The following is a 23392-nucleotide window of genomic DNA, read 5'->3' on the forward strand; positions in this document are numbered from 1 at the left end:
CTATTGCTAAACCAGATTGCAATAGGTCATTAAACCAACGAACCGTATTTCTGTCAGTATACAGAAACCTTTGTCTCTTCACATCGACACTTTCACATGCATTTATAAATGTCTTCAGAGCAAAAGGTCACTCATCCAGATATTTTTCCATCAGCTTGATTTTTTTTTTGCTAAACTGCTAACTTTGGCTAGCCGTAGCTAACGAGCAGCCCCAGCTGATGCCGTGCTAACATTGTCCAGCATCGGTTAAATCCAATGGTGGCTGTTGTAAGGAAATGCTAACGAGTTAGCTGCCCTGCTGATAGCTAAAGCACAATGGGGTGGTCATTTTGCGAATTTTCCTTCGCTTTTTGGAGTACGGCTGGCTTTGTTGGTAAACCCAGTTGTGCACAATAAACGCAGCATTTCATGACAGTGTTAAAAGGCTTAGTTTGTTGTCCGTGCCAACAAATTAGCGCTAGCTGGCATTCGTCGTCGACCTACTGCTCACACAATAACAAAGGTTCGGCTGTAGCTAAGCTAGCATCGGTGTCATGTCACAAAAATGCAGTTTTTCCATACAGTGACAAGCGATAGGCGGTCACAGATGGCACCATCAGGTCTCGAGGTATAGAAACGATATATAACTATAGTGTCATAGTAATTTTTGTGGTCGGCGAAAGTATAGATTGCACGAAATCATTCAGAGATGATGTGATAAGTGAAATGCGTTGTCTCCGAAAACGACCTCTTTCTTATGGCCTAGTTAATCTATACTAGGTTATACTTGTCTGATCTATAAACTAAAGATTAAGTGTTTGTGTCATGTCTACTACAAGATTGTTTTGAGTCTGAGAAGGCCGAGCCAACCGGGTCTTCCCTAGGAGAGTGCATTCATTGAGTTGTACGAGTCGACTGTGTTTATTTCATAGACTAACCTTTATTTAATGTCACACTTTTTGTGAACCTTCTGCCTCTGAAAATCCCAGTATTCATGCTCTTTAAAAATCACAATTGAATATCTTTCATCAGTTTTAGATCAGTGAACAAAAGCCTTTCCCAGTACAGCGATATCTCTAAATGCAGATAAAACAAAGTTTTTCCCAACGTTTTTGCCAGCAAGGTGCCACTGTGTGCTTTTAGCTTCATAAGTGATCTATCAAACTGTTTGTGTGGTAAATGTGTTGTATAAAAAGTCCAAATCACTGTAAAATGTGAGGCCAAAGAAAGAAAATAGTTTGTATTTTTTTTTAATGCACAATTTTTATGACTACACCCAGTCCACAGGCTTTTACAATGAAACTTGATATTTGAAAGGGTTGTTGTCAATAATTTTGTGTGCAATGTGATTGGATCTCAGAATGCAAATTAGTGTCCAAAAAAACAAGCTTCATGATCCTGTTTGACTTGTCAACGGCTGTGATATATCAGAAGATAAGAGAAGCACTTGTGAGGATTAATTAACATAGTAAGCCTAATTTATGTGACACAGCAGCAATAAAACCCACTGCCGATCAAGATGGATTTACACCTGGATGAGATCGGATCAAAGCACAAGCAAAACTACCCCCAGATGTGGTTAAATCAGTGGATCGATTCGTAACACAGCAGATAATGTCCATTTATTCTTTTGCTTTAAATGGGGCTAACATTGAAATATGTCTTCACAATATTACAGCCCCATCATTTTTCTTTTTTTAATTAAATTTATAGGACTGAGATCATCTCTGCCTGGGAGGGGAGGAGGGTTAACTTTATGTTTGATTATTTATTTATTTTTTAAAAAAGGTATGAATAGAAACATTCAGGCATGCCTTATATGCCCCAAACAGCTGTTCTGACTTTGACACACAGTCTGCTGTATGTGGGTGGATAACACTCCATCAACCTCACAGCCCAACGTCTTCATAGGGCTGATCTTTTTTTACTTCCACGTTTGATTATGAATTTTCATAATCAAATATATATATTTTTAAAAATTTATATTATATGATCAAATTAAGAATATTTTCCAGGTGCACTGTTATCTATACTGTTCTACAAACATAAAAAATGATTTGGGGTTATTTTATATGCACTCCTACACATGACCATTTTATATATGCTGATATTTAAGTTATAGTGAGGCAGATTAAATCAAGTATGAATTCAAAAGCTAATGATGATGATTTAATGTTATTGGGAAAACAACCTGTAACAATCCTCTTGATCGGTAAGCTATCTGGGATTGCTCTGAACATATTTATTATCATCTGTCCCCAGGCCTTGCTTTAACAGTGTTAACGTCTTGTTCATTCTCAACTTTTTAACACTCGTTGAAGGTAACGTAGTACAAAGGGAATCTGAAAAACAGATAACCTCCATCCAAGAGAGTGAAAAAGAGGAATCAGAGACATTATACTGGTTGAAATTTATTCAGAACAGCAAAGATGGTTATGAAATGTTAACTGAGAGGGGGGGGAGGCTTTTGGGGAAAATCTGTACATCATTTCATTATCATTTAAAAAATTTCATTTGTGAGTGTAGTTTGTCTCAATTGCTGCTTAAGTTGGAGTTCATTAGATACTTGCTTTAAACTAACTCCCCAAACAAGTGCTACAAAGCTTTACCCAGATGGCTGCTCAGTGGCAAGACTTTCTTCTAGAAGGACTTTGGGAAAATTCAGCCGCTTCAAAATTCTCTCTGGTCTAATTTGCATACATTAATCTGTTTTTTTGAGAAAAAAGAGGAAGAAAAGAACCACACACACCGACAGAGGCAGGGAAAAAAGAAAACATACAGAAACACAATAGAAGCACTGATAAGAACATGCCAAGTGGACAAACCACAAAGCCATGTCGGCCAATCAGAACCACAGGCTCTGCGACGTCAAAAACTGCCAACCCTGCAAATGCCTTTTCTGAATTTCTTGACCCATGATTTCCAAAAGGCCAGTTTCAGTGACCTAAAACTGCGTGTGTGGCTAAAAGGCTAAAGTCCATGGAGAAGGAAAATCTGTTTTGTTTTTTAAACACGTAGTGTCAACAAGGCCTTGTACATTTTGTGACTTAATGATTTTGTGTTAACCATGGCTAAAGAGCTGTTGATATAAGGATTCCTGCTTAGAGGTGTATTTATTGTAATATTTATGATTTAACTCAACCTCCTCAAAAGAAATTAGTCTAAATGGGGTTTGGATGCATAGTCGCTTGTGTTGATTTGCAAGCTCAGCAGAAAAACATTAGACCGTGACTATCTATTGTGCTTGAAATAGCTTAAATGTCACTGAGGAGCTTCAGAGATGAATAATGAGTAAATGTGGAATTATAGTTGAATCTCAAAGCTTGTGTGCTCGCACTAAATTTTCTTTTTGCTTTGCAGCCAACCTGAGATTTATTTTAATTACTACAGTGTGCACAGCCAACCATCAGGGCAGAATATCATAGTGTTTGTAGACATAAGCTGTTTTCAAACACAAATTTAGGACAGTTTTGGAACAATCTGGTTGAGATATTTTCTGCTTTTCTCACTTGTAGTGAGCAGCAGGAAATAAATTTGCAGTGTGCTGGAAATGTTAGATTTGCTGCAGTATTAGGTGCTCTGTTCAAACATCACATGGACCCATGAAGCTGACAGGTTTAACCCCCCCCCAAAAAAAAAAAAAAAACAACAAAAAAAACATGCGATCCAATTGCGTGGGATATTTGCATTTTGCCCTGCACTTCTATCAGATTACATCTAGAGAAGTTAAGAGTACATGCATGAAAATGGCTTCATATTTTCTACATTTTCATTGGTGTTATCCAGTAAGTAAGTGATGTTTTCTCTTCATATCAGCATCACCAGGTTAATATAGTTTAATATTGCACTAGACCAATTTTAAGTCATCCTGTTACAGTAGAGTAAGTGATGCCATTTTTGTCCTCACCTCAGTACCCGTTTGTCAGAAAAGCAGCAGCTAGGCTAACCCCAGTGCAGCTACCTCGCACACTGAGCCACTGAATGCAATGTGTTCCTAGTAACTTTTAGAAGACACCAGAAAGCACTGCTGTTTTAAATCACATGCCTAAGTTTATTAATAGTGTTGACAAAGAGCAGATATTTGAAGACCGATCTCTCACCGCAATTCATAGAGACATTTGTTAAATGTGCACTTAGTTTCTGTTGTGCGCAGCTAATTTTATATTAAGTGTATTGCTGTCTGGCGCAAATGACAGTGAGCCCCTTTCAACCTCACAACAACCAGCTGACCAATCTTTCTGAAGAGTCTTCATTTGTTGCCACTATCAACTCTTGCAATAGCAGCAATTTGCTTTAAAGTTAGATTACTAACCATTGGTAGTTGTTTTGTTCTAGTTTCTCTTCCTAGCTTTTAGTTGTGTAGCTGACAGTGCATGCAGTGTAAATGAGAAATTTTCAACCGTGACATTTTAAATCAAATTATGAAAGTCACACTTCCTGAAGTGAAAGCATAGAGCAGCAGAACTATTCAGTTGTGTTTTTGTTGTATGGCACTCTTTCTGACACACTGATGGGGCACTGCCCTATTTGTAATATACTGAAAACTTTTTTTTCCTAATATAACTGTTTAAGTCCTGCCACCACCAGAGAGACCGAGTAAAGATATAAAGCGTTGAAAGACTTGACATAACCCCTGCCTGCTGACCTGTTAAGGCTAGTGATGGCATTTACACCAGTTACAGTTATCAGTTCATCTGCACAGAAAACTGGGTTAAGTAGCACAATAGCAGAGAAGATGACGTTGTTGTATTTTATGGTAGAGCTGGAGCCTCACCTCTGACACACATTCACCGAGCTGTGAGCAAAGAGACAGCCCTTGGGCTAAGACCGTTACCTTTCTTTCACTTAACCTGAGCTTTAATTTTTTTTTCTTAAGTTGACAGCAACAGTGCTTGTTTTTATAATCACAATCAAGACCTATATTGGTAAAAAGCCATTAAGCTTATTATTTTAGTTTAAGCAGCCCAGTTGTGGGTGGGAAGAGTGGCAGCAAAAATATCCAAAGGGGGCAGTAAAACTGTATTGGCCTTTTTCTGTGTGTGTGTTTACGTATATCCTCTGGTATAATGTTTCTTTCTGTCAGCAGTACTATACTGTTGCTGAAATATGACTGCAAGAAGAGTACTACATCTCATTCCTCTGGAAACTAACGTTAAATAGTTTTGTGCCATCAGCAATTGAATTACTTGTAAATTCACATATTTTTGAGTAAAGTTGTTTTAAAAAAATAATACGGAGATAATAATAAGCTAAAAAATTAAAGTTGACATCAAAGTTGCCGTTTCAACAGAATTGTTAAACGGTTTCATAAATGTTAACATAGCCAGAGATCACATTAACAGTAGCCATTTCACTATTAGCAGTTAACCAATAGCCACAGTAGCCAACATCATTAAGCTAGGAACTAGCAGCTATGGCTAATAATAAAATATTAGGAGGATAACACAGTTATTTGTGTCCAGTGTCAAGCACTCAAAGGTAATAAGTGGCATTTTTTCTGTTAGAGCATTAAAGAAAACAAACTAATGATATAGTGATATATATGACTGAGTATGATTATGTCTTAGGTTATTAGTTTTATTGTAAATATTCTGTATTTTTATATAAACTTGTTTTCAGAAAACATTTTAAACTAAAATCATCATTCAGTCCAGCAGGCATCATTGTGTTGAGTGTTGAGACCCAATACATCTCTTTCTGAGAAGTCAAATCCAATGAAATGCAGAGTGGCAAGGGACTGATGTTTAGCTTCTTGGTAGTGTTTGGCTGTAACTACTCCAAGTTCCCAGTATGCATGCATCTAATATGTTCTGAAGTTCATTGGTTGACTGCTCTTTGTTTTTTCAGTGTAAGCTTGACCATTGGGGCATTCAAGAATACAGATTACTGATGTTGTGCTGTAGTTTAGTTTATGAATTGTTTGATAAGGAACGTTTTACCAGTATGTGGATGGGTAAAATATATCTGAAATAGTGTTACACTGACTGCATTTACCAACATCTTAAGTTTCCTTTTAGGTGATGCCAAGTGTGATTAGGTTTGCTGGCCTGAAAACTGTGTGCAAGATTATTGCTTATTGTTTGAGCTCTTTGAAATGATAGGAGAGGAGGCATTTCAGTGATTCCACTCAGTGATTCCACTTAGTGACGGTTCAGCTTTTAAGATGTGCCAGTGTCTGTTAATTATGTCCCTGGATTTCTGATGATAGTGGTTCAATTCAGTGATGAAAGTTATTCTTTCATTTTTTTTTCTGTTAAGGTTTTGAGGCTTAAGCAGTTCATATCTTGAAGATACTAAAGCATGGAATTAGGCTCTGACGATTATGGAGGGATGGCACTTTCCTTAATTAAATCGTGATTTCATCTCCTTTGTCATGCTTTTGAATTCTTCCAAGTCTGAGAAATTTCTCCAAAGGCATAAAAATTGCCCAGTAGGTATGTTTTCCTTGAGATGACTTGGATTGTGTTGCAGTGAAGAAGAGTGTTATGTTCAATAGGGTTCCTTTAAATTGAAATATGTAGGCTTCCATCTTGGTGTATAGACATGGGTAGATTACAATGAAAAAGTATCTAAAAGGAAATACTTGAATTTACATGTCAGAAACATTTTGAGTTCTCCAAGAAAGTACCATCTCTCCATAATTGACATAGCCTACACCCAAGTCATATGTCATTTCTGTGTCCGTGTGACCTAAGGGTGGAGGATGTTAAGGATGATTCAGGTAACAAGTAGTTACCTGAATGCCAGCGTATCATCGGTAGTGCAGTGCTGTTTATGCATAACAGGCCTGTGCAGTCATGCAGTCAAGTTAAACGGTGTGAGTCTCAGCAAGTTAGTTCACTTGAGGAATTTAACTAGCTAGCCACCATGCTAAAATTGAATCCATCTGTCTAATCTTTGAAACACTTTCAGTTACTTAAAATACTTTTCTGTCAATTCAGATTGTGGATGTTAAAATATAATGCTATATATCTTGACGCATGCCCAATCATCCAGGTAAGTAAATCCCAAAAGGTTGATTCTGTTCATCTGGACGTTTCGTCACTTGGGTGGGTGACGAAACGTCCAGATGAACAGAATCAACCTTCTGGGATAATGCCATATAGTTTCAAGGTTATATTAATAGGTTATATTATATTTCAAGTACCCATGCCTTTGATTTTTGTTACTGACAAATGAGAGTATAAAGGCTCAGGTTTTTAGAGAAAAAAAAATTAATATGGGACAGGATTAGGAAGCTGAGGAAAAATGAAGACAAGATAGTGGCGCTCGTAATAATCATAAGATTTAAGTTAGGTTACTGCTCAGTTTAACAGGCAAAACTGAAACATCAGGCTCACTTACCACAGAGATACATTTGCGGTAGAGTTACGAGTGCCTGCGTGTTTTTAAAAATATCAGTATGTCTGAAGTGTAGTTATAATTGTATAGCAAGATGGGGCACTATGATATGCAACATGAATATTTTATGGCACATGTAATTAGTGTGTCCTTGTGTAGAGATGCCACAAGACCCAAGACTTGAGTGGAAAGCCAGTACACATAGTTAAGGACCTGATGATGATAATTTATATAATTGCAAGAAGTATGAAGTTTACTCCAAAATAATAACATAATGCTGCAGCATGTAGGTGTAAAGGGATGTACAGCAGAATCTTTGTAACGAATTATTTGTTTAAACTAAGAAGTTTGGTGGGGTTTTTTTTTTTTTTTGCTTTTTGCTGGGGCTTTTTGTTCCTAAAATATTAGACTTTACATTGCGTATCTGCTGATTGTCATATCCAATCAAATTTACAGCATATTTAAAAAATAGAACTTCTTTTAGTTGTGCCAATCTGACACATTTAATATTTGACAAAAAACAAAAGGAGAGAAAAGCAGAGATCAACTTGTGTGTGGATTTATGTCAACATATGTTCTCTCCTGCTTGTTCTATGAACCTGTAGAACAAGCTTTCTACCTGGCACTTCAGGTTTGGCATGCTAACCTAAAGTCTTATAGCCCTTTTTCACTACTACCTGCTCAACTCAACCCTACTCTGTTTCGGCCATTTTCCATTACGATCAAGTACCACCTAATGTATGTGGGGGTCATTGAAACTGACAAATGCAGACTTGACGTCACAGCTCCATGGTCAGGGTGCCGGTGCTTTAAATGCTTGTACACTGCATGTCGTGGAAGGAAAGCTCAGTCTGCATTTAAAACACTTGCTCTTGCCAACTAGCAAGAGCAGCAATGTTTAAACATCTGGTCAACTAGATGTTTAAACATTGCTGCTTTTGCTAGTCGGCACCAGAAGTACTTGTCAGGTAAACAAGTGATTCTTATTTTATTGATATCCAAAATTACCCATTGGTTGTAATCTCTCATCTTCCGTCTAAGGGCATGCAGTGGTGCTTGCTCCCTCTTTGTGATGGAAAGTAGGCAGACAGCTGTGAGAACTAGTTTGTTTCTACAATGCTTTGAAAGATGAGTGGTTATACGTTAGATATTACAAGAGTTAACATAAACAAGACTGAAGCTGTGTGTAACCACATTCTGCACAGGCACATATGTAGATGCTGGCCAACAGGAAAGGTGGATAACTGCTGCTAGCAGTGCTAATGTAACACTTGGCAAACTGATCTAATACTGCACGTGTGTAGTGTTATACACAGCACAAAATCTTCAGCAATATTTAAAAGCACAATGTCATTATTAAATGTCATTAATGGAATGTTAAATGCAAATGCAATGATTGTATTTGCAATGTTTAAGCTCATCTTTTAGATGTTTGAAGCACTTTCCCTGCACCATTTTTAAAAAAAAAAAAAAATCTTAATACAAACTTTTTAAAAATATTGTACATATGTACACTAATGTGATTATTTTAACCAGGAAGTCTATGAATACCTTAGTAAAAGTTAATAGAGTTAAAAAATTAAAGAAGAAACTTTACACCTGGAAACCTGGTTTTTAAAGATATATTTTATCTACTTATCTACAGTACAAGTCGATGACGCTTAACCCTTTAAAACCAGTCGTAGCGGGTATGCTCCGTTTTGCGTAACTATTTTTAAATCTCTGTAGAACCGGAACCGCGTAAGCTAGCACAGTCATTTTTGAGTTCATGGTTTTCTGAATAGTTTCTGGGATGCTTAGAACTCAAATTGCACTGTTGGAAATAGTTTGTTTTGATGCACATGGTGTTTATTTGCATTATAATATTTATTTTCACTTCTCCAGCAGTATATAAAAATTGGTGCATCTCAAAAATAAAACTATGAAGACACTCAAAATAAATTTCCTGTTGTTAGAAACTATTTTGTGCAACTTTTTTGTATTTACAATTTTGAGGGACAAACCTCTTAAAACCCAAAAAGTATTATCATTTTTTTGTAATTTATTGCACTTTGTTGTAATATATGTAGTTATTATAGACTTAATACATACATATTAAAATTTGGGTTATAACGGTTATATTGATGTATAGCAACTTGAAATGCTCCCAAAAATGGCACTACTGCATGTAAAAATATAAAGATAACTCTGGCAGACTTGGTTCTATGGTAGGTCTTAAAGGGTTAAATGACTTTTGCACTTTTTTTTTAAATAATCCTGTTAAATCTTAAGGAGTTTTGAGGGCTTCTTCAGTAGATCTTACAGCTGTATAGACAGAGCTAATCCTGCTGAATTCTCTACTTAAGAGCACACATTGACCTGAGTTTGGTACACTACTAAGGCACCTGTTGGATGTGTCCTGAACAGAAGTACCACTAAGATAACCTCTCAGAGCTGAAAAGCTCAATTTGTTTTAATTTGGAGAGACAGGCGCCTAATCAAGCTTAAATTTTAATGGTGGTCATCTGTGCTGATTAAATGAGCAAAATCGTTACATGTTGAGCTCAGCCTTAATAGGTATGTGCAACAGCTAGTATTATCCCTGATGTTTTAATACAAACTGATAGATGCTTGGTTAGTTGGTTATTCAACTTATCTTTTCATTAACATACGTCATGCAGTTACAAAACTTTAAAACATGTCTTTTTGCAGGAGATTTTCTCTTTTTGTTAAAAAAAGAAGATTAATTCAAGAATGTATTTTTGACCTCATTATTATTTTTGCTTACTAGTCACTGGACTCCAAAATTGTAATCCCATCAGTCGCGCACCCCTCCTAGATGCAATCTTTGTTACATTAAGATGAACGATGGGCTGTGGGATTGTAACACCAGAGATAAAGCCTGACCAGAACCGCCTGGATCTGACGAGGATCCATTTCAATGCTAAATTCTCAAACAAACACAAAATGGAAAGATATCTCATTACAGTACCAATGCAGAGGAAATGTGTCCTTTTTATATTGGGTGTAGTCCATTAATGTCCATAATTGATCATAAAGGTGAGACACTAAATGCTACCTAATAGGAAGTCAAACACCCAGTGCCTCGTTTAATGTAATTGATGGGAAAACTTGTTCGCAAGATTAATGTTAGTCCTGGAAGACTTGCCTTTTTTCTGTTTAATTTATGTGTCTGTGTGTGTGTGTATTAGACCAGACCTGAGTAAGATGTTCATTTTGCATGCTTGAATCTTTAACGCCTATACCTCACAGTAGCAAAAGTCTTTCAAAATTCATATCTCGATATTCTTTAGCTGGATGGCTATATATATATATATATATATATATATATATATATATATATATATATATATCTCGAACAAAAAGTGAGTTCTTAGTCAAAGCTGTGTCCCAGATCTCACACAGGCACTTTTATTAATATACATTAAAGAATTACTCAGAAATAAATTATCAGCATTTATTAAATAATAATTCTCCATAAATGAAATAAAACAATGTTGTTTTTGTGCATAACAAAAAGCTCACAATTGTGCAGTCAAAATGTAAACTAAAAGGCGCTGAGCATAATAACAAAGATTTCGCAGCTGCTCTGTTCCCAAGTCCTACTATGTGACTGACAGCCTTGAGTTTGTAATCCTCTTTGTAACCATGTCTCTTAACAGGTGCCATTTGTGGTCCTTATAAACACACAATGCAGTGATATTATGTTGAAGCACAGTAGGTATTACTCCGCGAGGCTCCTGACTACGGTAGCCGTAATGCTCCAACAATCCATCAAGCGGTGCGGCTTCGTAGCTTACAGATTGCTGAGCGCCGTGTACCATATAAAAGCGGTTTGCGGTCAGTAAGCACAACCAGAATTCATACATGAGGCACACTGTCGATTTTTGAGAAAATGAAAGGGTTTTAGGCCGGGCAGCCCCCGTGCGTGGGGCTGCATGGTGTCAATGTGTTAGCCCGGTTGGCTCGTTAACGTGTTGACGCCGTCCAGCCGCATTGACGCATTAATGCAGTTATGGCGTTAACGTCATTTTAACGAGATTACCATTTTAGTGCTGGTAGCATTAATCTCCAAATGTTTTCTTTTTACCAACCAGCTCCTCTTTGATAGCTGCCATGTCCATCTTGTCGTTGCCTGCAGGTGAAGCAATGGGGGAGGGGGAGTTGTGTTCAGTGAAGGAGAGAGGCGAGGCAGAGTAACGTTGCGTAGAGACAAAAGTGGATGAAAGAGAGGCAACTTGCGGCTCCTCAAGTATAATTCTAACTTAACATATACTATAGCCATATAAACGATATTGTCACATCTCATATCTCGTATAAAAATATATCAATATATTTAAAAAGTCGATATATCGCCCAGTCCTACATGCAACTGCTTTGATTAAGAATGGTATTGGAATTGTTATTGAAAACCTAGTCTGTCAGCGAACAAGGACGTCTTATGGCACTTCTGGCTACCGTCCAGGCCTCAACAGTCCGGGATTGTATTTTGTTTTTAAATGTTCCATTCATCTATCTCACCCATGTTCTACAGGCGTCTGTGCACAGAATTCAGACGAACCAGTTCGGTGCTAGAATATGAATTAGGTCTGTGGGAGATTAAACTAGCTGTCTGTCTGCTTGCTCTGTTGACAGTGGAGCAGTGACCTCATTGGTGTGTTGTAAAACAAAGTCAGCTTTCCTTATCACTTTATGAATGCTCGAAACCAAACTGACCATGTTGTTTTAACCCACACCTAGAGTCAAATATACCAGCCCCCATTGTAATGCTGTATGATGCAGCGCTGTCCTAGTGTCCCGTTTCCACAGTGAACTGTATGTTAGTGTTTTTACAAACCAATTCGGTTCATCCGTTTCATTCAACGATCCGCTTTCGCCCTTCTCATTCTCCTTCGCCGCCATGTTTTTTCCACCATGTGCGTATGCAAACAAAGGCACTGCGCATGCACGTTTTACCCATATTCTATCACGATATTTCATTTTCTTATCGTTGCCCAACATTACACCGGTGTTACTGTGAACGGTATGATATGGCCCAGCCCTAGTAAGAACTGTGAAATCCTGTGTTAAAAGACACACCAGAATGAAAAATGACTTGAAGTGGCAAGCCTTCTTATGAGTTTCTTATAGTCACCAAACTGGGCACATAAACAGTGATGCCACCAAAGCGCTGTACGATTTATAGCACCACTCAGGGTGCAAGTAATCACTGCACCCAGTTTCTTTTAATCGGTGGGTGTCGCCACCCAGGTAAAACCTCCAAATCAGCACTGGTATAGGAGGAGAAGTTAAATCCAGAATAAACCCTGTATAATCTGGCGATCTCTGGGCTAAGCACTGACGTATCATAAAAATGGCAGTAGAAATCAATACAATCGTACACTTATCTTCAACTGGGCAGCAAATAGGCGTGGCCCTTGTGTGAGGTTATAAAATTTGAAAGGTGCACAACTGGCCAAGAGAACACCAAAGTGCAGCTTGTGCCAATGGAAGTGATGTCACTTCTGGCATCCGGTGCAACTCGCAAGGATGAGAACTGAGTATAAAGGGCCCATTATGCTAAATGTTCTATCAGTGTTTGGAGGAAAAATAATTATACAACTCAACTGCATGCCAGCAGAAAATAAATCTTTGTAATTGCACAGTCAAACTAAAAATGCATATATATGCATATGCATATATATGCATATAAATGCAAATATGTCATGATAGTGTGTGTGTGATAAGCTTTACATTTGGGTCAGTTCAGGCCTGTAAAATAAAGTCAGCATGGGCCAAAAACAGCAGTTCCTCTGCCACTAGAACCTTGTTCCAAAAGCAAGTCAGCTCTCATAGACTCCCATCTTCAAATGTCCATCTTTCCAGCAGGATCAATTTTACATCCCCCAGTTTTAATAGCTGACCGATTTGAATTGTACAAAATCTAAATTCTGTTGGAGGTGTGGCAGCATAGTCTGACAGGTGGCTGCCGAGACATGTGGGTGTAGCCGGTAGATATTTCCTGGGCTGGACCTCAGCTAATTAATTTTGCTGAACTGGATCTTGGTTCGTGTACATGGTGTTGGAGTATTTCTTCTGTGTTGACACAGTGTGTATTACGGTATATGTACCAATAACTATTTCAAGGAAACTGTTACTTATAACACTCAACCTATGGAGTTGCTCTCAAACTTATCTTCTACTGGCTTTAATAAAAAAAAACAAAAAAATATCCAGGGATTGTTTGATTTAATTAAAGCTGAGAGGCATTATGGTGCACACTACAGAGATAAAACATCCAAGATTGTATTTGTTCATTGTCGCTCTTGAAGTATAGCTCACGAAATTGGCTTCAGAAATGCAGATTTTCAGTTAGTTATGATTGCTATATATTATAATATAGCTTTCACATTTTGCTGGTGCTGACAACACAAACGGAAATGTAATGTGTATAATACAGGATGTTGCAAAGGAAATCATTTTGCATCCATTCAGTGTTGTTTCATAATAACCAAAGAGGATGTAGCTGCTGGCATCAGGTGTCATAGTGTGAGAAACATTTGAAACACTACGAAGTGATACTATGTTATATTACTTTTAAATGTTGTACATATAGTCATACATATAGTTTCTGACACTGTGTGTTTGTATGTTTTTCTCTTTTTTAACACCTTATTTCTATCTCTTTTTCTACTTTGTAACAATTTGTATATTTTTATTTTATTTACTCTTTAGTAAACATTAAATTCAACAGCACTTTTAAATACACTCTACATTCCTCATCCATGACCAGAGTTTGACAGGAGACACACGGGGCAGGATTTGGGTCAAATTTGCACCTCGTACTAAGGCAGGCAAATTACAATACCAGCCTAGTTTTTGACTGCATAATAAGGTTGCATGTCAAGGATGTGCTGCATATTGATATGGGATGAAGATCAGTCAAAATAAAAGCCTGGGTAAACATTTGTTTGAAAACAGCTGCCACTGTTTAATGTGCAAACATCCAGATTAGATGCAGAACTATAATCATGACTGATTAACAAACTGAAATGGATAGATGGATATCTGAAGTTTTAAAACCATGCTCATCCTTTATCAAAATAAGTGCAATGCATCTGTCATTGTGCATAACTATGATTCCTACTGCTTTCAGGCTGAGTTGTGTGGATCATCTTTTTAATCATGACTGAGCAGACGGCTGTTGCGTTGTTGTGCTCGATCTGTTCCTGGGCTATTTAATAAAACTGAAAAACATAAGTGCTATAGCACATGGGGATACATTCCACTCCAGAGGCATTATTTCAGCAAGATCTGCAGATGATCATAGCTGGCAATCCCAGACTATAGAACATTTTCTATACAATCTTTTATGTTACAGAGTATTCCAGGAACCAAATGCATGATTTATATTTTCTATCTGGAGTGTTGGCTTATGCATTTCAGTCCGATCAGGAATTGTTATACACACAATGAAATTTCAGATGTTGATGGATCTAATATAGGTGTAAAGCTAGTATTTAGTGCAAGCTCAGCTTTTATAAAACCTCAATGTGCCAGTCATTTGCTTTTAAACTACACTAATAAACATAACACCTAAAACCTGAACTTAACATTAGTACAGTTCTTTCTTTTCTTTTCTTTTCTTTTCTTTAATTCACACCCTCTTCTTTAGTATACAGTTTCCAGTGTGCCTTCAACTGTGTCCCATTTGCCTCATTGATTTTCATAATCGATAGCTTGCTTTTCCTCAGTTCTCATTTTAACATGCAGCAAAATTAGCAATTCTGATTCTGCTGTCGAATTGGTTTCATTCGCTGCTTTGGTGTGTGTGCATTATGAGGTCCGGTCATCTCAGGGGAACATATGCTCATGGTTGTGCGGCACAACAGTATTGTGCAGCTTCAGTGGGATGTAGGGTGGTCATAAATAATTTATTCAGATTATTTTCCAGTTCTGTTGCATGTTTGGTTATGTAGTGATAAACGGGGATTTTTTTTTTGTTTGTTTTATTCTTATTCTTTAACAGGCCACTGTGATGGTTAACTGAACTCTGCTGACCCAGTTCCCTTTGTATGCACAATGCACAATGCTGTACCTTTGTATGGAATGGACATGCTGCCCAGTTAGTTTACACTTGCTGGTACAGTCTGCAGACTTCATTATTTTATTTCCAAGCATTAAACTTGCTCCACTCAGTTTATCATTTTTGTGGTTGCTGTTGGTGCCGCGCTACTTTGCTGGGACAAATGTGTCTCATGGTGATAAAATTGCCACAGCCAATTTTTCCATTGTCAGGTACAGAGTCTGAAAGGAGTCACACAAATTGCCATTTTCAGCTAGAGTCTGTTTTTGCTGTGTTTAGAGTATGATGATTTAAAAATAATGCTCCATGGAAAGAACAGCACAGCCATAATTTATTCGGACATCACCAATGGTTTGTATGTCTCTATGGGTGAATTGATTACAGAGTAGAATCCAGCAGGAAAACCACCTTTATTCTCAGAGAGAGGCTTATTTACACAATTCACCACAGTTTAGCAAATCTAAGGGCTGAACTTTCTTCCCCTGTAATATATCAGCTCTGAAGCTCATATTTCCTCTTCCATAATTGAACTTTGAGTAAATTTGACAGTAATCACATGCATCCTGACTCACTAAATAATCCTTGTCAACTCAACATATTTTGTTTCATAACTTTATTTGTTTTGCTGGTGTGATAGTTTTTTGGGTTTTTTTTTTTCCCCCTTCTTTTTGGTAATGCTTGTATTTTAGTGAATATTTTCTTCTCCTTTAGCTAAAAAAGGAGAGGCTAGGAAGCCTCACAAAAGCTAAAATCACTTTTAAACAATTTCTCTTTTGGTACGAGTTGTCAGATCACATCAAGTGAGAATTCAACTTGTGCAACAAGCAAAAGTATATTAAAAAAACTGAAGAGTGGGCAAATCCTGAGTTAAACTTTTCTAAACTTCAAGGCAAGCAAAGCTGGCACTAATGAAAGTACGGGATAGCGTTGATTGACATAAGAGTGAGTGGTGCATTTAGAGCAGGGGTTGGGAACCGTGTGGCACGCCAAGGGTTAACTGATGGTACGACCATAGCTGGATTGGCCATAGGGCATACCGGGCATTTGTGCGATGGGCCGATTGTGATCTTTCGTTTTTACGGGCCGATGGTTCTTTTTTTGTTTGTTTGTTTTTGTAACGATATAAATGTAAGGTGGTGGATTGGCCAGATAATGGCCAATGTGTAAAAATAAGTTCGTTGTTTGGTGGTGGCTCTGGCGGAGCTCACAGAGACCAGCGGGTGGATGAGAGAGGGAGGCAGGAGGAGGGAGAGACCAGAGGCAACCGCCGGTCCGAGTGTCAGGTGACCTGAACTTCAGGTACGAAGTTATGACCTTTAGTCTATCTGGCTCAGATATAAACCAAGTTCAGGTGTAGTTTATTTTTGTTGTGCTGACTTTTTACAGTCAGTTACAATAACTTGTACTGCGTACTAGCTAGCATGACAAAGTTTCTATACAGCTGGGTGGGTGCTATGATGTTACTGATAGTGAACTTCATTTTATTCATAAGGTTTGTTAGCAAAGTTGCCAACCGTCGCGTAAAAAACGGGATCATCTCGTACTCAGAGAAATTATTACGCGTTTCGTATTGAGCTGAAAAGGAACAGTTTGTCCCGTACTTCAGCTAGGATGAAGTACAGGAGGATGAAGTGTCTTTACGCTGTCAGCTGCATCTTCTCTCATTCGGTCCCCTCCCTCTCCTGTTGCTACTTCAATCATGAAACTGATCAATGATCAGCTGATCGGTTTTTCTCTCTTGTTTGTTTATCGGTCACTTTGCACCAAAAAGAGGAAACCAGCAGATGTCATGCTAAACAACAGCAGCACATTTAAGCTTGATCAGCTGTTGTTAGAATTTATTTTATATTAATTTCTAGTATCAGCTGATGTTTGCTGGAGGCACAGCTCTAAAAGCTGCTGGTCATGATATCGGTTTGGTTATCTGGTGAGAGGGAAACATGAAGATGAAACCAGGAGATGTCCTTACTGAATCATCAGAGCTGAACAGGTGATGGAGAAACAGGTTTACCTTTTAGGTGACATGAATGAGTTGAAGGGAAGTTATGAACAGTTTCTGAGAGACAAATAACACCAGGATCATTTTTTTTTGCTCAATTATGGCAAAAATGATAATCACGATTATTTTCACTGAAATTGAGATCTCGATTATTTGAATATATTTATTTAACAATAACAATGTATTGAATAATGACTTTAAAGTCAAAGGAGCTTGCAAAGAAAAGCGTCTGGACTTCTTTAAGTTGCTTGAAGACGTTTCACCTCTCATCCGAGAAGCTTCTTCAGTTCTAAGGTCAAATGGTGGAGAGTCCCAGATATAAACCTAGTGGGAGTATCCCCCCACAGAGGGACAAAAGGACCCCCTGATGATCCTCTCATCGCCTGAGCCAAGGTGTGAAACTGGGTGTGGGTCCCAATCAGCCAGAGTTTCGGGTGAGTTCATTGTGAAACCTGGCCCCACCTTATCATGCGAATTCCTGAGGTCAGATGGCCCAGGATGTGAGTGGGCGTTAAGGCGTCTGGGAAGGGATCTCAAAACTGGATTATAGATGGCAGAGAGTTGGTGTCGTAAACCACCGCCTCTGTTCAAAGATGGTCGCTCACAGTGGACATAAATGGCTTCTTTCACTCCTCTTTCAAACCATCTGTCCTCTCTGTCCAAAATGTGAACATTGGCATCCTCGAAAGAGTGACCTTTGTCCTTTAGATGCAGATGGACAGCTGAGTCTTGTCCTGTGGAGGTGGCTCTTCTGTGTTGTGCCATGCGCTTGTGAAGTGGCTGTTTGGTCTCTCCGATGTAGAGGTCTGGGCATTCCTCGCTGCACTGTACAGCGTACACCACATTGTTAAGTTTGTGTTTTGGAGTTTTGTCTTTCGGGTGAACCAGTTTTTGTCTGAGCGTGTTGCTGGGTCTGAAGTACACCGGGATGTCATGCTTGGAGAAAACCCTCCTGAGTTTCTCTGATACACCGGCTACATAGGGGATGACAATGTTGTTGCGTCTGTCCTTCTTATCCTCCCTCGCTGGTGTCTGATCTTCTTTTCTGTGCATCTTTGCTGACTTTAAGAATGCCCATTTAGGATAGCCGCACGTTTTGAGTGCTTCCTTTACATGTGTGTGTTCCTTCTTTTTCCCTTCAGGCTTAGAGGGAACATGTTCTGCCCGGTGGTGTAGGGTCCTAATTACTCCAAGTTTGCGTTCCAGAGGGTGATGGGAGTCAAAGAGGAGGTACTGGTCCGTGTGTGTGGGCTTCCGGTAAACTTCGATGTTGAGGTTGCCATTCTCTTCAATGTGCACAGCGCAGTCCAGGAAAGGCAAACAGTTGTCCTTTGTGTCTTCCCTGGTGAACTTGATGTTTTTATCCACAGCGTTAATGTGCGCAGTGAAGGATTCCACTTCTTATGTCTTGATTTTGACCCAGGTGTTGTCTACATATCTGTACCAGGTACCAGGTGCGCTGTGCACATTGAAGAGAATGGCAACCTCAACATCGAAGTTTACCGGAAGCTACCCGAAAGTCAAAACTCCAAAACACAAACTTAACAATGTGGTGTACGCTGTACAGTGCAGCGAGGAATGCCCAGACCTCTACATCGGAGAGACCAAACAGCCACTTCACAAGCGCATGGCACAACACAGAAGAGCGACCTCCACAGGACAAGACTCAGCTGTCCATCTGCATCTTAAGCATAAAGGACACTCTTTCGAGGATGCCAATGTTCACATTTTGGACAGAGAGGACAGATGGTTTGAAAGAGGAGTGAAAGAAGCCATCTATGTCCACTGTCAGCGACCATCTTTGAACAGAGGCGGTGGTTTACGACACCAACTCTCTGCCATCTATAATCCAGTTTTGAGTTCCCTCCCCAGACGCCTTAACGCCCACTCACATCCTGGGCCATCTGACCTCAGGAATTCGCATGATAAGGTGGGGCCAGGTTTCACAATGAACTCACCCGAAACTCTGGCTGATTGGGACCCACACCCAGTTTCACACCTTGGCTCAGGCGATTAGAGGATCATCAGGGGGTCCTTTTGTCCCTCTGTGGGGGGATACTCCCACTAGGTTTATATCTGGGACTCTCCACCATTTGACCTTAGAACTGAAGAAGCTTCTCGGATGAGAGGTGAAACGTCTTCAAGCAACTTAAAGAAGTCCAGACGCTTTTCTTTGCAAGCTCCTTTGACTACAATGACCTGGATGACTGAGAACCTTCACAGACAATGACTTTAAAGATTGTCAAAAAATAATATAAAATAGTGTGCAAATACTGATAACAGTCCAAATGTTTGCAATATAAAAAATAAATGAAAAATGTAAACATCTATGTTTAGTGAACTTTGCAGTGTTGCTCTGTGGTGCAGCTACGACACTGTAGCAAAGTTTACACACTATGTCTACTTGATCCACGTCTGACTCCGCGAACCCATAATGTTTCCACACCACTGAAGTTTTTTTTACCTCTCTTTTCAACCAACGGCAGTCACTCTCCTCTGCAAATAACTTCTGCTTAGCTTTCCGAGCTTACCTCAGGTCCTCTTAGTTGTTGTGACACGTGTTCGAAATGCAGAGAGGTGCGCTCGATTTGCCACACAGAGCAGCGCGAGAGTAAAGCACGCGGGAGGGGCTAATAATCGGCTCAGTCGTTTTTAATGATCGTCGAAAGCCCAGATCGCAATCGAGATTAAAATTCGATTAATTGAGCAGCCCTGGACACGACACGCAGTGAATTAATCTGAGAAGGTGCATTAAAAAATAAATGGCCGGGCCAGCGGTGCACATCGCAAATTAGCTCACATAGACACATTAGTTGTGCCGCTTCTTAATGATGGTATCTTAGCTAACAACCCCAACTACCAGATTCAACTTGTAGTTGGCTAAAAATAACTTAGCCTACTGGTGAGAGGGACGTTGCTAGCTGGCACCTTTTTCAAGTAATGTTGAAATTTTTACATTCCAACACTTCAAATGATTCAGGAGCTGTCCGCTCGGCTCAGCAACAGCACTGTGGAAATACACGGATACATCCGTAGACTTGAGACAGAAGTCACAATGTGTTTTCAGGACTTTCAGGTGTATGGACCAATGTTTTCTTTTCTGATCAAACCAGAAAGCTTTAATGAGCAGCTGGATTTGTCTCGCATTAACTGGCTGAACTCAGAGGACATCGAAATGCAGCTGATTGAACTGAAAAGCTCGACTCTGTGGGGGTCAAAGTTTGCAGAACTACAAACACAGCTGGTATCCATAGCTGTGCGTGTTCATGGAGTTTGCATTTTCACCTGCTGGACATCACTACCTGACAAATTTAACTGTCTTCAGAACATTGCAGAGGCCTTATTGACAGTATTTGGCTCTACATATCTGTGTGAGCAGATTTTCTCTCACACGAAGAGTGTCCTCAGGTAGCTGTCTGAATGCTGGACACTCGGAGACCTGTGTCTCTGAGTGGGAGCCCAGAGATCACATTAACATGTGTATCCCTGTATCAAAAACATGCCATATTGGACCAGTTTATTTTTCTTATCATTCTCGTGAGGAGACCATAAATAGCATTTACATTTTCTGTTGTACAGTTCATTTGCTGTTATAGAGTTCTTGTTATGGATAAAAAAGTGTCTTTTTTTGTTGTTTTAAAATAGATGATAACTATTCGCTGATAGCTGCCAACATCTGCGAACAAATATAATTCTATAAAGTTGTTCTATATAGTGTGTAACTGTTAATATAGAGCGTTATTAAATTTATTACTAATGCAATCCTATGGCACATTGTCTTCTGAGGAAATTTTAGATGGCACTCATCATCAGAAAGGTTGCCGACCCCTGTTTTAGAGGGTTACCTAGGTAACTAGAGTTTGGACCAAATTTGAACGACAAAGCATGAGGTTTCCTGTGTGAACATACCTTTTATTGATAGTGATAGTCCTTTATACTCTAATCACAACTACTACTATTCATATTTTGTGGCTAAATCAGAGACCGTGTAAAATGTGGACCGTAACATCACTATTTGAACACTCAAAGGGCTCTGTACAACATGCCTCATCCACCCATTCATTTATATTTTTGGTATGCTTTTTCTTCCTGAGTGCTTTATCTAATATTCACACATATTCCCAGTCTAATGGATGCATCGGAAAGTAACTTCTTCTTAAGTTCAGTATCTTGTGTTACTGTGGGGTTAAATGTAAGCTGAATAGTTGTCTCTTTCTGTGTTGGTACTGTTTTATACCTGTCCAGGGTGCACTTTGTATCTTGGTGGGATATTAAGAAAATGTATTTATGGACTTGAAACTAGTAATTTAGCCCATAAATTCATCAGGAAAGTATCTTTATCTTAAATCTTTCCCCCATAAAGACAATATTTGATGACATTTAACAACCTCCCCTGTACCCTTAATGATGTGTTTGACACTTCAGTATATATCAATAAAGATGTGGTTCGATGACCATTTTTTTCCAAGGGTAGCTGCATAAGCAGAGACCACTTTCACTAACAGCCCTGAAACATTACTGAAGCTGTTCCTCTAAGGCTTTCAAAGGGTAAAGAGTTAATATTTTTTTATTTTGTTGTGTAACACTGTTGTGTAAAACAGAGTGTCAGTGGGCACATAAAAGTTCAGAAAATGTTTGAATATATATATAAAGGATTCTAGCAGAAGCATTTAATCACAAAGGTTTGATTGCTTTTACAGCAAAAGCAGTACCTAAACTCTTTAAAAAAAAAAAAGATTTTCACTTAAGTTAACTCCTCCACATTGTTGTCTCCTGCTGCAGGAGAGAAACTGCATCATCCTGACTTTTGTTAACCTTTGTGGTTAAAAAAAGAGAGACTTTGGTGTTTGTGAATTTGGTGCGTTTTGTTTTCTTTTTGCTCATACTTTGAAGCATGTGACACTTATTTTCAGTCTCCTTTTCCTGGCTGCTGCATGTCTTAGCACTTATTAAAAAAAACGTTTAAACTGATGAAATATCAAGTCTAATAATGCCAAGTGTTAGAGGCCACACCACTGTATTTTTAGTTAAACAAATCCCATCAGCATCACAGTTGTGAGACTGCTCTCCAATACAGCAGGCACTTTGCTATAGCAGTGAAACTCATCGCATATTCCTCATATTCTTAGCAGTTATGTTTGTGGGATGTTATTGAGGTTGCTGGCATTGGTCTATTTAATACTTTTTTTTATATGCTGTTCACTATTGAATGTAGTGAATGGAGCCCAGAGTTTTGCCCTGACAGCTGTGACCGGAGAGTACAGAACATAAACACACACAAGCATCAAGTATAATCGCTTGACAACAGCATCTGAGTGTTAGGAATTTGAAAACTTAAGCTGTGGTAAAATAAATATCGACAGCAGCACAGTTAATTATCAGATTAATGTGTTACTGCTCTTCAACAGTACATAGCAGTAATCTTGTGTTAGTAATGAGACCGTTGTGCTTTTGTTGTTGTTAAATGTCCATGCGTAGTCATTTGTGCAGTAAGTAATGTTTGTATGTCTCTCTTTCTTCTATAGGGCGTACTCCCTAGTTGACTCCAGTCAGGTGTCCACCTTCCTCATTTCCATTCTGCTCATTGTCTATGGCAGCTTCAGGTGAGTGTTAATAGGAAAACGGGTTTTAGTGTTTCTATTACAGTAGATGAGCAGTAAAATGTAGGCATTTTTTTTTTTTTTTATTAATTTTTGTGTGTGTGTGTTCAAGTCAGTAAAAATGCTCAAGTTCTAGTTTAATTGTTTGGATTAGCAAACAGCAAAATTACGACATCTCTCTAATTTATATTTTGTGATTAATCTGTATGGATATATTATCTTCTCCCATCCCAGTAATAACAGGTGTAATCTATCATTAAAACTAGACATAATTTAATTAATGATCAAAATGATGATAACATTTTCACATAGTGTTTTACCAGTCAGCCCACAAAACAGTCCCTATGAATTTTCACGTAGTCTAAATTTGTCTCCATACTGGGTACCTGAGGGGCTTTACTGTTGACC

The 23392-nt window shown here is 38.6% G+C and overlaps 1 protein-coding gene across 2 annotated transcripts in view; it reads left to right on the forward strand.

Moving 5' to 3' along the window:
• sppl3 (signal peptide peptidase 3) overlaps positions 1-23392 on the forward strand; it is a 38694-nt gene that overhangs the window by 597 nt on the left and 14705 nt on the right. The window contains exon 2 of one of the 2 annotated variants that reach the window (XM_006788794.3): positions 22910-22987. In XM_006788794.3, the coding sequence (XP_006788857.1) occupies positions 22910-22987 (78 nt within the window). Of the gene's footprint in view, positions 1-22880; positions 22988-23392 lie in introns of those variants that run through there. The other variant, XM_087843646.1, reaches the window with a different exon arrangement.

Source organism: Neolamprologus brichardi, chromosome 7 (assembly GCF_056152115.1).
Source record: "Neolamprologus brichardi isolate AB-2024 chromosome 7, ASM5615211v1, whole genome shotgun sequence".
Classification (NCBI taxonomy): Eukaryota; Metazoa; Chordata; class Actinopteri; order Cichliformes; family Cichlidae; genus Neolamprologus; species Neolamprologus brichardi.